We start from the raw sequence: 18,548 nt of genomic DNA on the forward strand, positions 1-18,548 counted from the left end.
CAGCTGTATCACCCTCTACACCTGTATTCCAGCTTACATTCTGCTGAATTACAAATTCCTTCTGAGGACTTCTACCTGGACTATTCCCTTGTTATCCGAGGCCCTCCCCATTCCTCTGTGGAGGGTTATGTTGGTACCAGTCCCATGTTGCCCTGTGTCCTCCATTCAGCTCAGCCACCTCCTGCCCTGCAGGGAATTGAAATAGGCTGTAACTGATTTCTAGCAGTGCCTAGCAATCGGTTCCGTTGGATGGTCCATGGCATCAGAATCTCTTCTAAAAATGTCTGAATAATTTATCACATTGATTGTTAACTTGTTTTCCTACCTGCTTGTAGCTGTCTCCTGTGCTTTGTGTGGTTGTACTGCAATTCCTGTACTGGTGATCGGCAATGACTGCGTTGTTTCCAGCGTGGTTTTCATTAAATACAGTGACAATGAAAATTATTGCTAAGGAAAACAGTTTCCATACATGAATGTTAAACCCTAATGGAAACCATGTTGTTACTGCAAGATTAACAGAAATTGGCATCTAAATGACTATCCAGCACTAAGCCAAATTAATCTGTGCCACTAAAATTGCATGTCTGGCCTTGAACTAGCACATTCTCATAAAATGAAGGAACAGCTCAGCCTCTTAGCTTCTTCTGGATGATCCCTGCAAACCAAACTTGGAGCTGGAGGCTCAGTAGGACAGTGATGGCAATAACCTTAGCCTCTGTGTTGTGCATGCCGGAGAGGGTCCTGCTAGGGATGCTGTTGTTTTTCACCTGGGTACTGCTGACATCTTGGGAACTCTGTTTATTCAGCTGCGGAACAGGGATTGTGTTGAAGGCGGTTTAATTGTTTCTTCTTTTTTAACATTTTTTTTAATTTGGGGATTTTTCATATATAAGTGTTATAGAAAGGAAAAGTATTCTTCATTTCTAAATATCACAAGCACTGAAAGTTTCCCTTGGTGACTGACTTGATGTGTAAATACAGGCAGGGCGCCTCTGTCAAACATATTATCGCAGTAAAACAAAAAGGCAGAGTGTGAATTTCTTCTAGGACTTCCGGATTTCCCTTTGTAGGATGTTGAAGGCTACAGGGTTGTAATTGATGGCAATGTGTGAGCCGCACAAAGAGAAGAGTCGTGGGAGGATGAGAAAAACATCGGCTCAATACCAAACTGGGAATGGTGGGGAATGGGAGGTTTGCTCTGTGCATGTAGATATACACGGGTCTCCATCTGTGCCAAGCAGACTTCAGGACTTCACGTTTGGCTCCCTTCCCAACAGCAAATACATTGAGAAGAGGGAAGCTAGCCAAGTTTTAATCAAGTAAAAGTTCTGTATCCAGAGGTGGCTGGCAAAAGAAGAGATTAAAGTATTAGGAGTGCAATGAAAACAAGACATTAGAGAGTTGAAAGCTGGAGTACCTGGACAAACCACTTGCTGAGTGAATATTCCACAGTTGTCAGAAGGAAGCCTCGAGTGTTTTGAGTAGGATGAAATATGAACCCATGCACCAGAACTTGTCTTCTTCCAGCTTTGGCTATTGCTGTGGCAAATATGTAATATCCTAATGCCGAGCTGAGCTGGTAGGATAAATGTAATCATTCCCCTTAGAAATACTGCTAGCAGAGGGCTCATTAGCTGGCAGAAGGGCCAACAGCTGCAAACTGTTTATGTATGACAACTTTTTGGATAAATCTGAGTTTACACAGTTGCCTGTGTCCTAAGGTTTGCTGTGGAAGTAAAGATAGCTTTGCGTATTCAAACCGAAGCACAGAAGTTACGGACTGTAATTATGCAATTCCTCATGGGAGAAAGGAAAAAACCCTCACACTTAGTAAAAATAGTAATTGGCTTTCCTCTCCCTCTACCACTGATGCTCCTGCTTGACCTTTTTTAATATTAGAAATAGATTTGTGGTCACTGCGGGCAGTTAGTGTATCTGGAAAGATAAGGACTTTGTGTCCCCGAAGAAAGCCCCTGTCTGTATTTGCACGAGCACAATATATATTAAAAAAAAAAAAAGGCAGCTCAACTTTCTTCCCATTTTTTTCATTTTCACACACCTGTTTCCCAGACAGAGCCAGAAGCAAAATTACCAAGTGAAGAGAAGTTCCTCTTATGTTATTCCCAGCCTGGTAGAATCACCGCATGCCAAGATTTTCATGAGCATGTCTGAATTCATGAAGTTTCAATTTCAGTTTTGCAAACTTGAAAGGCCCGGATAAAAATCGAATTTTTAGAGGCAAAATCAGTTTCCATTCATCCCAATAAAGAAAAAAAAAATCGTATTAACGCAGCTACCAAGGCGTTGGGCTACTGTCCTTGTCACATAACGGTGTGTTTTTCTCTGCATATCAGTTATATGCATGACGGTGCTGCGTTACAGAACAGTTGCATTGATGTTAATGGTTTGGATGCATTTACTAAGGAACTGTGTTAGGTTTGCAGGTGAACAGTGTATTTGCTATTTTGTATTTGTATTTATAGTAAAATGTATTAGTTTAAATAAAAAGTTCTAGTCTTAGGAAATACTTTGATACAAATTATGTAGTTCAGAAACATTTATGAGGCAAGCATAATGTCATAACAATCTGTTACAACCAGTTTGCTCCAGAATGACTTTTACTAATAAGCACTCAGTTCCTAAGCTGGACTTTTTACTGAGTTCAACTTCGGCGAAGTTTTCTGCCATCTGCTTTTCCACCATTATAAGTTTCTTAGCCCAGTCCATTTCTGCTCCTGTATTGTCTGATCCCTGGGCTCTGCTGCACCAAATGTCTTTAATAATTGTAATAGTAAACTAAATTTAAATGTCTAGATTTTGAATGTGGTCACTGCAGATGTTATAAAATGGCCACACAGGATTCACATTAAACATAGAAAACAACTAATAACAGTGAGGTGATTAAGAGTCTGTAACAGAGCCACGGTTGCTTCGTTTTTAGCCGCTGATGAATGTACAAGCCCTTAATCATTCGTTTTCCACCGTTGAGCAATGAGGCTTTTAGCACAGAGCAGCGTTATTGCCAGTCAGCTTCAGTGGGGATTAGAACCGCTAAACAGAGACTTTAGAAGAATTATTGCTTGAGGCCTTCGTGATGTATTTGACATTTTAATTGATGTTTAACCTCTTTTAATATATTGCCAGATCTCTGGACTATTTTCCTACGCAACATCTCTGAAACATGGAAATACTGCCCCCTTCCATTTCCAAGTGCCAGCAAACATCGAAACGGTCTCATTTTATTAAGTTTATCAGAAGGAAATTAGCATGAATCACTTCAAGCTAAATTGGCTTGCCCGATTGGCCAGTGAGCTGCAGATGCAATACTGTTTTGTTGCCTCTCAGTTATATCCCCTTATGTCAAATACAACTGAGAGATAAATTGGCAGTGGTTAAATTGAAGATAAAGGCAGAATAAGCAGGATTAGTGGTAGGAACAAAACACTTCGTCAGAATCCTGCTCTGGTCATGGCTGTTGGCTGTACCTAAAACTGCTGAAAGGTAACCAAAATATCCCTCTGTATTCATCAGAAGTGTATTTCAGCGGAGCTGGGTCAGTATTGCATAGCTGGATTTGCCTCATCCCCAGGAGGCAGAAGGATCTCCCGGAGAGACTTTGGAGTAGATGGTAATTGTGCCACAGGGTGATAGCACACCGTTGTGGGAAGAGCCTGGGCTGTGTAAGCTAATGAGGAGGGCAAACTCAGCAGCCCTCACTACTTCTCCTCTCGCACAGCTAAGGAGCAGGATTACCAGCAGGGAGCAGGATTACCAGCAGCTGATGGGCCATCGCTGTCCCTTTGGCGATGCAATGTGCTCCAGTGGTGAGGCAGCCACGGAGCGGATTAGCAGTTTGGCACCAAGGGTCCTTCTTTCCAAGCACCCCGTTTCTGTACACGTTCTGGGAGAGGATTTAAGAACTCAAAAATGCACAAAGGCACAAATCTAAGGGAACAGAGGGTCGACTGAGTCACCAAATCATTCCTTTCCGTCTTTAGCTTCTGTGACTCAAATACCAATTTTTTTTGTTTCCCTTTAACCAAAATCTGGCAGTTGTTCTTAATCTCAGACCCTCTGCTATTGGTTTTACAATACACTAACATTTTCCCAAACTGTTTTTTTCTTCTGCCAGAAGTATTCCCAGAAATTACTGCTCCCAAGTTGGTTTGGAAGCAAAAAGCTGTAATTGGTGCAGATATTATTATTTACAAGTTACCATAAGAGTGCATATGAGGAGATATAAATCGGGAGAAATATCTGCTTCCCTTTCAGAATCAACCAGGAATGTTTTGTGATCTTTAAAAGAAACAGAAGGCATATTCATAGCTCAGGACACCCTGCAGGCACCAACAGTTGAGATTCTGTTCTCTGACCAGTTCATTAGGCTATCATGTGGAGTGAGGTTGCAATCTCTTTCTCAAAGTAACTTGTTACTTCCAGAGCATTTCATTGACGTCCTCGTGACTATAGTGAGAGCAAAAAGCGAGTCAGTCTAAGAAGAGCGATGAAACTCAGACTTCTATGGTCATTGATTTAAAAAGATTAAATCTTGATTTTATTTTTTGCATCTGGTATGAATCTGGCATGCCGCAGTCAGCACTTTTAAAGTAAGCAAATGTTAGTGTCTGATTTCTATGCTGCCTTCACTCTCTGCTGCTAATGCTGAACTAAAAGGCAATTGCCCACCCCTTCATTCCATCCAGAATTCCCCTTATAATGGATATTCATGTCCATATTGTTGTCAAAGCTCATAAAAACAGAACTGGACTTCTTCCAGACCTAAAGTTTTACACCGTTCACCCCCTGATGAGCACAACTTTGTCAGTTCTGACAGAAAAAAAGAAAAGAGATCATGTCTCCATTGCACAGTGGTGGTCTACTCGTTAATGGCAGATCTACCGGCATCTCTGTGAGAACAGTGTTACAGTGAGGAAATAGATCTCATTTTCTGATAAAGATAAGCAAATAGATCTGCTTTGAAAAAATTGAAAGGCATTTGTGAAAGGTCTTCACACTTGCCCTTTCTCCAGCATGGCAGAAGGATGAGTGAAGTGGCAGAATGAACTCAGCAGTTAGGTTGCTGTGTGCTGGTTGGAAACCTTGTTTTATGTGTGCACACTTGGTATGTTTGGGTGCCTTTTGACATCTGGCCGTTTAGCAGTGGAGGACTTGTATAAGTAGAGGCATCCTTAGGCTCCTTCTCTGTCTTTAATCTTTGTGCATAGCTCCCAGTGCCTTAACTCTGATTTCTAGGTGGCAGATGAAACAAAATTTCTGCAGCAAATTCTCCTGTGCATGGCCTGGGATGCCCTTACAACATGTCCAAAAAGTACAGCAGCACTTCTGCAGGGACAGTCCGGGTGTAGGAAGGACATACAAGAACTTTTGCTTTTCCTTAGCAGGAGTTTCATTCTGTAACTTCTGAATTCCTTTCTGACTTCAGTCTACAACTGTTTCTGGTGCCCAGACAGACCGGCCCAGAGAATACTGCACAATCTTCTGTGGGATCAAGTCTTAAAATTCACAAAGTCATAGAAGGCTTCTGCCACCTATGTTGGCCTTCCGAGTTACCACCAGGAGTGGTGGTAAGACTCTTGTCTTCTTTAGGTATGAAAATAAGGGGAAATGGAAGAGCTTTTCAGAGAATATCAGCTTTTATTATTTTATTTCTTCTCATCAACATTATTCTGAAAATCCGGGCAACTCCATTTAAGTAGTTGTTAAGGCTACTTTGCAATATATTCTAATACTGTAGTAGAGGGCATTAGTAGACAAGCTTTGGTGAGTTTTTGAGTCTGTATGGACAGTGAAATATGTTTTCTAGTGAAAAGTGTCTGTGCTTAACTTGATTTTTCTCTTGTCTGCTAAAACCCTGGTCTGATTTCTCAATGATATGAAGAAGGAAATACTCAGATGAAAACTACTCCGTACTAGGTGCATTTTTTGTCCTTTTGGTTGGGTTACTGTTGTACATTTTGAGTGCATGAGTTGCTTCACCAACTCTGATGGGACGCGTTCTCTGTGTTTCTGTTGCAGGAATTGCTTACCTGGGAGGTGTTTGCAGTGCCAAGAGAAAATGTGTACTTGCTGAAGATAATGGTCTCAATCTGGCATTTACAATTGCACACGAACTTGGGCACAAGTAAGACCTTGTCTTTCCATTTCTTTACTGATGCCGCTGTAGGATACTTCTGTTTAAAGCCATACAAATGAAATTACTGGTGCACCATGTTTGTTATGATTTCATAAACCTGTCAAATTTGTGTAAATAACTGTTTCAGCACACACAAAACTTTCTGTTTGATCCTCCTCTATTTTCCACTGTGCAGTTTGAATTTGAATAGCATGAAAAGGCCTCATTCCCTTAAATGGTTGGTGTTAGTAGCTAGAGACAAATTCTGCAAGTTATGCTTTAGAATAGGCCCAGGAAAACAACATCAGCTTAAAAATCTTTGAACTTGCCAAATCTTCTTTAAAGTTCAAGTGTCTCTGTCAAGGGTTTTAATAGTTCAGTACTTTGGTAATAACTTTACACCTGCAAGTGAAATAACTTACAGTGACAGAACTGCATTTTGGGAATCAAACATCAGCATTTTGGGAATGCCTTTAAACATCATCACTTGATCAACAGAAAGATATTGTATGACTTGAGTTGTCAGCTCAACCACAGCTGATCAGCACACTTTGACTGGAAAAAAATAGCAAAGGATGTGATAATTCATAGTCGGACTGAAATTTACAGAATGAGCTTACCAGGTACTTTCTGCAGGTGACTTTGAAGACTGTTAAGCTGCCTGTAAATCTTCCATGGGCAGAATAAAACAGAATCGACTGGAAGAATCATTTGCTGCATAATCTTAGTGCAGTTAATGAGTTAACCCAAAGGTCAGCATCCACGTTCGCTGCTTTCCAGGCTAAGTGTAATGTGCACTTACTCATAATACTTACGAGGTTTTTTCCCTTTCCATTGACATCACTCTGATTGCACCGTGTCTCAGTTAGGCTGTGTAATGTATAGAATTAGACCAGGAACAAGATTATACAGGGGCAAGGGCTGTGCCTATGGGATTTTCAAGTGCTCCTTCTTTTAGCCTCTCTGGATGGTAGGTGGGAAATCCCACCATTGTTTCTTTAGTAAGAAGCTGCGCAGAAATTTTGTCTGCACCCTTCTGGACTCCTACGGTTTATGTGTCTATTGTATCCTTCTTCCCTACAGTAACAAATATTTGACAGCTAAGTCAGAGCCAATGTATCGTGTTCAGATTCTGGCCACTCTCATTGCATGACAAATAATTATTTTATAGCGATGTATTTCAGAGTTGCATGGAGGATATTTAGGTTACTACCAGAAATGACAAGATGAAAATGAATCTCCTGTTCACCCTCCAGTGACACCAAAGGCAGCTGAGCCAAACCGAGGGTGGTTTCAGCAGAAATGAAGGACATTTGGTTTTGGTTTTATTTAAACTGCATGCCAAGATGTTAAACTGAGCCTAAGCTTAATAACAAATTAACCTGTGGGTAATGTTAAGGGAAATTCAGCACTCATCTTTGGATGGGCCAAGAGCAGGAGGGAAAAATACTTGGGCTGCAGAAAATCCAGCTGTGTAAAAGAGTGAGACTGGTCTGCCGTGGCGTTTGCCAAGTTTCCCAGCAGAGCTGTCAAGCTTCCTTCTAATAATGCCTTGCAAAAAATCCACAACACAAATCGGGGATGTAATGCTTTCGGATGCAGCTCTCCATCTGTGCAGAAAAGAGCAAATCATTTTCTTCCCTAAGTACAGTTTCGGTGGTAAGAGCACAGTGTCCGTTCTCTGCTGGTTTTCTTTCTTTGCCTCCATCTTGGAAAGCTATTCTTAAGAGATGTCTGAAGAGGCTGGCAGAGGATGGCTTGGGCTGGACATTGAGTGCACCACTGTGCAGGGAAGCTTTGGCTTCAGGAGAGTCCTAGATCCTGTTGTGGGGGGAGATGGAGAGCTTAAATAAAGATCGCAGGTGGAGAGGGACAGGTGGCAAAGGAGATTGTGTTTTGTAAAGGAACTGCCTTATGAATCACTTCTCTCAGAGAAAAGAGGCTGCAACAGGCTCAAGCAAGAGAGGTTAGGAAGGTTGCTTGGGTATGGAGGGACTTGGAGGGTCTCTAAGAGCCAATCTAGAGACCTGGGGTCTCTAGGTCAGGGGAGCGTATCCCTGAGAAGGCACCTGAGCCAGGAAGGTGCCAGCTGGGTTAGGTTAGAGAAGCTGCTGTCAGGATTCTGCTACCACCTCTTCCAGGTTAGCCTATTCCACGCTGCGTTGCACTTCTTTCACGATCCGGAGTGAGCCCTCTAGCCCTTCTGCCCACTCTTCCCTCACTTAATGTGCATGCTTAATCAAACCCCAGTGTGCAGAAGGAAGAGAGGAAAAAATGCCATCTTCCTGTCATCACTCTCCCTGAGCATCAAACTCATCCCTGTATACTGTCACCCACCAGTGGCCTAGTTATAGTTAGTTCCGTCTGGTCAGTTTATTGATGCTTTCCTGGCCTTGAAGTCAGCAGGACTCTTCCCACTGACCTTATCAGGAGAATAACGAGGGGCCTGACACCTGTTTTTGAACCACAACAGGATGCTGTGAGCAGACCTGTTGCGGCATGTCTTGTGCACGTAGAAAGGCTGCGTGCAGGCTTCCCCTACAGACTGGTAGAAGTTTTTAAAATGACTGTGAGTTGTGCAGAGACAAAGACGAAGAAGCTGAGAAGAGCTTCAGGTTTAAAAAGGAAAGCCAAGGAAAACTAAAGGCAATTTTCTTAAACTTTATTTAAAAAAAAAAATCCAACCCAAACTTACACCCATATGGGCAAAAATATAAATTTTGGAGAACCATAATGGTGAGCTTTATTGAGGGCTGATTTCTGTAGTGTTGAAAAGTTGAGATTTATTGCTTCTTTCCCTAAGACTAACAAATGTCCTTGGAGATCACAAGCTCAATTTGGTGTTCACAGATTGTTTCTGATGTAGACTTTGGAAAAAGTGAATAGATTACTAATTGATGTGTCAAGTTCCTAATTTGCGGCTAATGTCACTTGGACTCTCGGCAAAAACACTGTTACGGACAGCTGCACTGAAAACATGGAGACATCATTAAATAGGTCCACTAGGATGATGCTTATAGATCCTATAAAAATTCATCTGTGGGTTTACCTTATAGGGTGGTTGTTGCTTGATTGTGAGGTGAGTGGTGTAACTTCTGTCTGTTGTATTTACATCCTTAAATCTGAAGAGAGAATTCTGGTCCGTGGACACAAACGGAGCATCCATTGGAATTCAGATGCAATTTTTCCAAAAAATTTGCTGCTACAAGAAAGAAACAGACAGGGTAGAGACCACTGTACGTTTAGGCTACAAATCTTAAACTTTTAACCATATAAAACAGGATCCTCAGCAGGCATTGCTCCTTGTTCAGTGTGGTCAGTGGTGGATGTCTTTTAAAGTAACTCACTTTACTGTAACCACGGTTAATTGGTTTTTATCCAGAGGCTGCTGGGTGGAGTACTGTGTTCTGACCTACCCAGAAGACACGGTGATCACTGTGGTCCCTGAAGTCTTAAAACCCCTAAGTCCAAGGTTTTCAAATTATAAACCGTTAAATCTGTCGAAAACTTTCTTACTCTCGTCTTTCCTCAGACTAGTAGGATAAGAGTTTAAAAATGCCCTACTGTTGTCAACAGGATCCTGAATAGTGCTTCTGTCCTCCCTCACGAACTGCACCAGTGTGATCTTGAACTGAGATTCATACCCCAAAGACCACCCCGAACAACTGTGACTTTTAGAAAAACAGTGCCATTTCCCCCTCCCCTCAGTCTCTTTTTGCCTACAGCACTGCCATTGTTACCATTTTCAAGACATTCTGTAAAGAAAAAGGCAAATGATTTTTTTTTCAACAAAAGCTGGGATTCATCCTTGTATCCGTTACCCCTAAATGAAGCGGGTGGGCTGTAGTCAGTGGTTTTTCAGGACAACAATGCCAGCTTTGTTGCCATTCCTGTTTCTTTCAACAGCCTCGGCTTTCCTCTTGTGGGCTGGGGGGAGGCTTGGGTGGCGAGGGAAGATTCCCATTCATGAGCTAGCGGAACCTGGCACTGCCTATATGGTGAGAGAACAGCCTGAGGTGGTGTGGCTGGAAGCCATGCTGTGTCAGATGCCCTAAGAAAGTGGATCAAAATCAACTAACAATAAGGAAGATGCAGTCCGATGCCAGCAGTCTGAAACCGCATGGCCTCAAACTTGAAGCTGAAACAGATGAGGACAAAAATGAGTCCAAAGGTAAAAAGCCTATAATGCACAAACCAAAGAGCTCTGGATTTGGAATCAGCTAAGAGAAGTGTTTAGGACCAGCAGGTTTCTGTCCAGTATGATTATTTGCTTTACATCTAAGTATTGATAGACATAGCTCGGTTACAATGACTTCAGGGTACATCATTATTTGCTGTGTAATTAGGTACGACCTTTGTGGTGTATCTCGAGCAACTATGGCATTGCAGATGAAGGAAAAGTGGTCTCTGGGTGTTCCCTTTTTGGCCTGATATTTATGCCAAAAGACTTGTGAAAAATCGTGCTGCTCTGGTCTGTCATGTGCAGCACCCAGCAGAGAGGTTCCGTCCTGGAAATAGTTCTAAGGCAGGATGTGAAAGTCTTGCAGGCTGAAGGAGGAAGCATCTTGAGCAGGTACAAAATTCGTACAGAAAAAAGTCCGATGACAACTTGCACTGGCAAATCCAGGTCAGTGCGGTGCAGGTGTATGAGCATGCTTCGTAAGAACCGGACAGGAAGTTAACGTCCTCCTTCCCCTCCAATGTGTACAAATGCATTTGAGAATTGCAAAGTTCCATAGGGAAGCTGAGGACCACCAGAGTAAATCAGACACGGATCTCCGGAGTCAGGTAACGCTGCAGAGTGCGCTGATACAAAACCATTTCTGTTCCTGCTCTGTGATTCCAGACAGCACAGTGCCAGTGGCAACGGAGCCAGCCAAATCACGGTAACAGTGCAGGGGAAGAGTTCTGGAAATGACATAAAAATGGAGGGACCTTTGCTACAAATCCTTACTTTATCCTGGGATTATAACATTTAGCTGCAGCTTGTTGGAGCTAGGAAGCTGTTTTAAAAGAAAGAACTCCCAGCACTCTCTTTTTTAGAGCAGCTCACTGTATTCTAGTCTTGAATACGTGACTGTACTGTTGTAGGCAGCCTATTTTTTCGTGAACGCTCCCATCTGGACTTCTTTTTCTCACTCTTTTGACCATCTGCATTATCATGATGGCAAACGCAAGAATTTCTTAAAAGCATCTGTAAACAGCTGGTTTTTAGAAGCCTGAGCAAAGCAACCAGTAAGGTCCTGGAGTGTTACGGTGCTGACAGAGAGATCAGGCAGAGAAGAGAATGCAGACCTTGCAGGTGCTGTTTGAAGTGTGCTGGGGGCATGAGTTAGTCTCACATTTATCAGGCAGGTCCTTCCTGATCTGAATTTCTGTGGAATATTTTTCTTTAATTGGTATTGCAAAAGTATACTGATTAATGACCAGGAAGCAGTCTGTCCCCATATTACTACTTACCTCCCAACAGGAACTAAAACTAACATCACTGAAGTTGCAGAATAAAATTTGGAAGCATGAAAATCTCGGTGTCAGGGTTATCTGGATAACTTCAGTTCTACCTCCAGTCTGTGCTGTGAATGAGGCAGAACTTCAATGCACAAGGTAGTGTTTCAGCGCTGCCAACAGGCTTCTTACTCCAATTCACCGGTGTTTTACCAGAGAGACCTTGCAAAGAGGTGCCCATCTGTGGGCCTCGAGGTTCGTATCTGTTTACGCGATGGCTCAGGGATGCAGCCTGTGGCTGTCTGACAGGACATGTGTCTTGTGACTGTGTATACCTCTCTGACAGCACTGCTGGTGGTTTGGATGTAGATTCTGTCTCGTGGGGAGCTGTGGTGCAATTCCCTCTGCGCCTTTGTAAAAGCTTGTGTGGCTGCTTTGGCCACGGTGCAGATGACAATGTGTTGGAACTCACATGGCTGCATTTGGAGGGACTGGAAATCAAGGTCAGTTGGATCCCAGGGGTCCTCCTCCGTTGGAGGCTGAGGCGATCCCATGCAAGCTTTACTCCGGCAAGCTCAGGTGCTAATAACCATGTTGCTGCACCAAGACAGCCTGAGTCGCTGAGCAGTTTGTTTCAGACGTACCCCAGCTAAATTCTGCTAGTGCCAGCGCTCCCCGTTTTAAATCTCACAGGAGAATGTCGCTGTTCCAGCACGCTGCAGTCCCAGGATTCCTGGGAGTGACTGACTGCCGTGTAGACATACCCTGGGGCTGGCCAAAAATGCTGGCAGCAGTCCGTACCCACCCTGGAGTTGCTAATTTTATTTTCTGCCATTTGTGTTGTAAATCTGTTGTGGAATGTCTTTCTCTGTTCCCAGGCTCCCTTGTTCCCCTCCTCCCAGGTTTTCATTCTTCTTCCACAGATAATTGCAAGCACATTTTCACAGTTAAGTTACCCTTCTCTGTACAGCTCCAAGCAGACATAATGAAATACTGTCTATTTCATCATGTATCTTTGTACATCAGAACCACTATGATCAGGTCAAAACAATTATTTAATAACATACTCTGGTTTTGAGAGAGGGCTACGTACAGCCTAAAATTTCAGGAGATGCTTCTTCCACTTTGGTAACACGCTGAGAGGTCTGGTTTAGACAAAAAAAAATATTGTGAACCTAAGTAGCTTAATATTTGTAGCTTGATGATAGGAAGCAGAGAGCAAACATAGATATAGATCTAAACATAAATAAAAAGAGCGGAAATTTCTGCAAGCATGGATGGTTTGACTTGATATGTTGAGGAAGAGGCAGTGGTGGGGCATCCCTAAACAGAACATGTGTTTGCCCAGTATAAATTAACTTTCTCAGGTCTCTTGTGTTGTATTGAATTCCAGAAGTAGAATATTGCTGTTGTATTAAACTTGGCTGGGCAAGTAGTTTCAGTAAGGACAGATGCATGCATGGATATTCACACACCATCAGTTTTAGTGTGAGATTAAAGACGTGAAGCCGTTTGGTAGAAGCTGAAAAGAATTTGGAGATGGCAGAAATTCTGGGGAAATCAAATGGAGAAAAAGACGGCTGTGAAGGAGAAATTGAGAAGTTTGAGTAGTGTCATATGCCATATGGATAATGTGATTGGTTCTACTTCAATTGTGTGTAAAACTGCAAGATATTTACAGGTACAGTTACTAAACCTGCTCATAGTAGTGTAGTGGTGGGGTCCGTCCCCTCTGTCGTGTATCTTTTGCCACTCATGTTATCTTCCAAGCCTGGTAGTTTACTTACAGTATTGGAGTGTAACCACGTTGGAACTGGGCTTGGGAACGTCTGCCTCCCGTTGCTTTTTGGACTCCTGTGGCCAGCATTTGTGGGATTCTGGGCAAGGGTTTCTATGGTTTTACTCAGCGCTTTGCGAAAGATGCCTGTGCAATCCCGAGTGAAGCAACGTTCTGTTGCAGACCCACTAATTCCTTTGGTTTTAAGCATCTCGTACAGCTTTGCTTAACATAAGAAAAGTGCACCAAACAGGCAACCAACAGTTACTTAGAAAACTCCCAGACAGCACAATTCTATTTAATCAACAGCTTTGTGGCTTTGCCAGCTATCTTTCTTTTTGAAGGCTTATTCTGCTGAGTAGGCCAAGGCCGTGTTTAATAGCTGGGCTGTAATGATTTGGCAAATCTTTCATATGTTTCCTGCTACTGGGCTTCTGGTTTCATACTTCATTGGCTTTGCTGGCAACAGCCTCGTGGACCCAGTGACCCAAAGCACAGGAAAAGGACAAGCCCCCATTGTGTGACCTCTACAGTACACCCCAACGCACGGATTATTAGGTTTGCAAGTGCAACTTAGCAAATAATCATTTGTTTTTATACAAGGGCAGCAATCTAGCTGAAGTATTTACTTTTCCACTAGCAGTTGGGTTCCAATAGCTTGTAACCCAGGCTGTCTGCCTGGCCTGCTGAGTTCAACAGGTTCCAGGTGAAAATGACTGCAGAGCTGGGGAAGGTGATAAATCGCAGACTGTCATGGGGAAAGCCTTCTGTGGTAACTCAGCAGCAACAGCAGCAATGCCAGTAGAAATGATGTTGCCTCTAAAAATGGGGTTCTCTTTGCCATTATGTCAGAGCAAGGCAGCACTGTAGTGGAACGAGGTTGGCTGCCTCTTGGCCAACAGTTGTGTTGAGGAATAAAATTCAGCAAGAGGAAGTTACTAGACAAACAAAATAAACAGGACGACTGTTCTCAGTGTTCTCAGCTCACATCTAATCATTTTCCATCCTCTCCTTTGGGTATAAATTTTTACATCTTACTACATTATTTTGCTGTTGTTGACAGCCTTTCAGTACTAATCCAGTTATGGTACCGAGGCTTCTCTTCAAATAATAAAAAAAAACAAAACTTGTTTTGTTTAGAAAAAAAATTATCATATTTTCCTTTTATACCCTAAGTGCTACAGTACACACCTGGAAAAAATTGATGGTGTTTGTAATCTTACCAAGTTTGCAAAATGCATTATTGCATGCATCACTTCTGAATGTGATGGGCAGACTCCCATGAGGAAAAACTCATTTGCTGTCTCCAGAAAGCTGTCATCAGTTAAATGATGTGCACGCTACACATCCTATCAGCTGAAGACCTTCTAAAGAGGTATCTTCCTATGAAGGTAACAGACTTTTTTGTTTCTCTGAAATTTGTCTTCGCATTAACATGTTCAAACCAAGGTCGTTCAAAGCAATTCTGTCTCTTCTCAAGTTGCTTTTTACTTTTTTTCTTGTGACATTCTTCGACAATATGAGAGCAACCTTGGCTGCCTTCACCTTGAGGTTTGTAGGCAACCAGGCATCCCCACTCTCCAAAGGTTTCCATTTCAGTATTGCTCTGGACATAGCACTTCCAAAGTGCTCTTATTACCAAGCCATGACTTGCAGTGCTCCTGTGTGATATCAGGTCTCTCCCTGGTGATCACATGAGTGAGAGAGACTTAAGTAACAGCATAGTGAACATCTATGGTCATTTCTCAATAACCAAGGCCAGATGATTTGGCGATGATATTTTTTTTCCTAGCTGCACCATCATGAAACATCCCAAGAGCTTAGAGAGCAAGAAGGCTACGACTGGAACTGCCATATCCTTACAGCACGTCTTCAGCTAAAGGGGCCTGGCTGCTGCAGGCTGATCCATTGTAGGAGAGATTGTTTTTTTCAGTCTTAGAAGTAAAACAATGCACACAGGTTTGTTACTGTCTGCTAGTGCACCTGTCATGTTGGTGAATCAGTGAAGAAGGTCACTCGGGGTGGATTTTTGCAGTCTGCAACCCCACAAAGATTATCAACCTAGACCAAAAAGGAAGAATAAACAAAAGAGGCTGAGAAACATTTCTTTCTGTGAACAGGACTTCTGCTGATCTGGGAACCATAAAGCATGTATACAGTGGCTTCTCTGGGGACTTCAGAAGACTGGATGCTGGTAGAATTGCATACATTACAGTTACATCTGTGCCTCTGTCTTTTGATGTTGGTCATCTCTTCACTCCCACCTCCATGAGTGCAGAATTGATCTCCACGTGTGGGAAGGCAGCCAGCATTCAGCATTCCCAACTCCTCCAGCGCGTTCCCCAGGCTGCCTCATCTTCCCCAGCGCGCGGCAGTGGGTGGCTTCCTGGTGGGGTAGCGTGTGGGACATCTGTGCTTGCTTGTGTTGCACAGATTTGGCAAATATGCTCTCTGTCTCTCCCTTCCCTGTAGAGATTCTTTTAATATCTTCTCATGTTGCATCTCTTTGTTCAGGTTTTATCCTCAGTAATTAATGTGATTGACTAGAGGCTATCGCTGGTTTTGCAGAAGTTTTAGCAAAGCACATTCAGGTGTTCGCATGCAAGAGCTTCCCCTTAGGTTGGCAACACCTCGAGTGACAGACCTGTCAGCCGTTCTTACTGAGCCTTTGTCTTTGTTCCTTAGTGGGTGGGCTCTCCCACCCAGCTATCCCAGGGTTTTTGTCTTTTTTTCCACCCTGTAATTTATGTTTGCTTTTCATCTTCTAAGGAAATGCATGTCACATTTTCTGGGGTCTTGTTCTCACCCACTTTCTGGCAGTGCTGAAAGTAAGCAGCTTGTTTTCCGTCAGCATGTTACTCCTGCGATGCACCAGGGTGCTTTCTGCTTACAAGGAGCTGCAGATGGGGCACAGCAGCTTCTGCTCACCAGAAAAGAAAAGTAGCAGTCTTCCTCTGCCCACTGCTGTGCTCTGTTTCATTCACTGTGCTCCTTGTGCAACACCTCCCTGCTTTTTGAAACCAACCTAAAGCAAGTGAGAGAGCATTTTTCACATCCAGGAGGTGGATTGAAGTGGATTAAATTTTGTGGAGGTCAAGGGAACAGCTCAATGAGTACATTTTCATGGGGACGTTACCCTTTGACCCTCAGATAACTTTATTCCTGATTTAGGAATAACGAGTAGCCAGTGTCTCTTCACTGGTAGCTGGAGAGAAGTTTCATTGCTCTTTTCAGTCAGGAGTCACTTGTGACTTGGGCATGTGACATTATTGCTGGAGAAGAGATCATAAGATGACTCGTCTTGTTCTTCATGGCCCTGGTGTCACTTCCATCAGACCAGCTAAGAGGACTGCCGCTGTGTCAGCGGGGTTTGGCCAGCTCTGTTACAGGTGTCTGGGACCACGTGGGCACCAAACTTTCAGACGAAACGCTTGGGTGAGTGAAATGCTGCAGTGCCTGTGCCTGCCGTCTTAGTCTCTAGTGTGTGCTGTATGTCCCTTGCCACACAAGCTTATACTTGCTGCCTTCCAGATTCCATGGCAAAAGAAATAATTCTTTTTAAATGAAAACCATATAATAAAGGGCTGGATCTGTCGTGCAGCTGAATAAACCACAGCTTTCCACACTGCAGTTCACCAAAGGCATTGGAGTGTTCTCACTCGCTGTTGTTGACTTCTTGGCTGCTTGATGAGTAGATAACCATATAAAATGTCTGGTTCCTTCATTATTAGAGTGACATAAACTTGGTTATGAAAACAGGAGTCCATTAGTCATGACTCCCTTTAAATGTTGTCTCTCCTGATAAATGAAACAAAAGCTCAGCACCCATCCTGAACACCCCTGTCCTAGATAACAGTATGTACACAATGGTCGTCTTCAATTATTACAAATGCTTTAAGTAGGGTCATCTTCCCCTCTTCATCCCAGCTCCCCCAAGTACCTCCTGACAGCCTCTGAAATAGTCAAATTATATTTAGAAGGCTGTGTTCACGTGTTCGAGAAGCACAAGGTGGAAAAGCCTGTTTTCCATTAAGCCACTAGACCCAGTGACCGTTGTTTTTGTAAGAAGGTTATGCAAGCTATTTCACTCCTCCTTCCTAGCTCAGCTCACCCCAGCGTGTTTCCCTAGCATTTGTTACTTTGCCCTCTGTCCAAGCCTCGCTTGGACTCCCTTCTGACCCCTCTGGCTCTCTCAGCCTCTCTTTGGTTACTTACAGACGCATCACCTTCCTAGGTCACTCTGCATTTAAACTTACTGTCCTCATTTTGCACTGCAGCTCCTATTATAATTCCAGCTGTAATGAGCAACCCCATTTCACTTCTGACTTTGTTATGCCTTTATTCTCAACTGGTTGGAAGCCTCATAACTCATAAGATATCAGCGTTTTGTATTGAAATGTTAAACATGTTGAACCAGTTCAGAAGTAGGCATCTTTCCAGTGACACAGCTTCGATTTCAAATGTTAATAAAAAATTCCTAACATTGAACTCGATTTGGGACTGGACGACTCACAGGCTTGATAATGTGATATACCGTCTCCCACTTCTAAGTTGCTGGTGCAGATCCAGCCCAAGTCAGTAGCTGCTGAGAACTGTTGACGTACGTTCTCTGCTTAGTGACCTGTGCTGGTCGGAGCTTCATGGCCCCGCGTGATGTTCTCAGCTACAGCCACGCACGGTGCGTAACCTGCCAGAGCAGCACCTTCCTTGGCTGCTGAGATTGGGTGGACTATGGAGACGGGACTCCCTTCTCAACCGTTCATGGAGACCCGATAGGAAGTGGGAAGGGGAAGGAATTTGTCCTTCAGATATACCCTTAATACGGAGAAACATGGCATTTGTGCCCACAGCATGTCTAAACAGCAGGCCTTCCATAGGGTGCTGTCATCCTGCCCACACTGAAATGCCGGAGCAGGGAAGTTACAGCTCCCCTTTCCCATTTCCTCTCACACTAAATGAGGACGTTGTCCAGCCTGCCCTCCCTCTGCGTTTATATTGTTACGGTGGGGTTCAGACAGAAATTTGTGCTTCGTCCTGGCTCAGTGGTTAATGCCACATTCCCTCTGGGTGAGTCGTGGCAAGCTGAGTCACAGGGAATGATTTTCCTGAATGCTCTTTTGAAAAGGTCGCTAGTGACCTGCCCTGCTGCAGCGTGCAACTTGGGGTGCTGCACGTAGCTCGTAGAGAGTGCCA

At 43.4% G+C, this 18,548-nt stretch overlaps 1 protein-coding gene across 2 annotated transcripts in view; it reads left to right on the forward strand.

Moving 5' to 3' along the window:
• The window catches only part of ADAMTS17 (ADAM metallopeptidase with thrombospondin type 1 motif 17), a 177,623-nt gene that overhangs the window by 62,478 nt on the left and 96,597 nt on the right, over positions 1–18,548 (forward strand). For both annotated transcript variants that reach the window (XM_048076347.2, XM_048076348.2), the window contains exon 8: positions 6,037–6,142. In XM_048076347.2, the coding sequence (XP_047932304.2) occupies positions 6,037–6,142 (106 nt within the window). The remainder of the gene's footprint in view (positions 1–6,036; positions 6,143–18,548) is intronic.

This window comes from Anser cygnoides, chromosome 11 (assembly GCF_040182565.1).
Source record: "Anser cygnoides isolate HZ-2024a breed goose chromosome 11, Taihu_goose_T2T_genome, whole genome shotgun sequence".
NCBI lineage: Eukaryota > Metazoa > Chordata > Aves > Anseriformes > Anatidae > Anser > Anser cygnoides.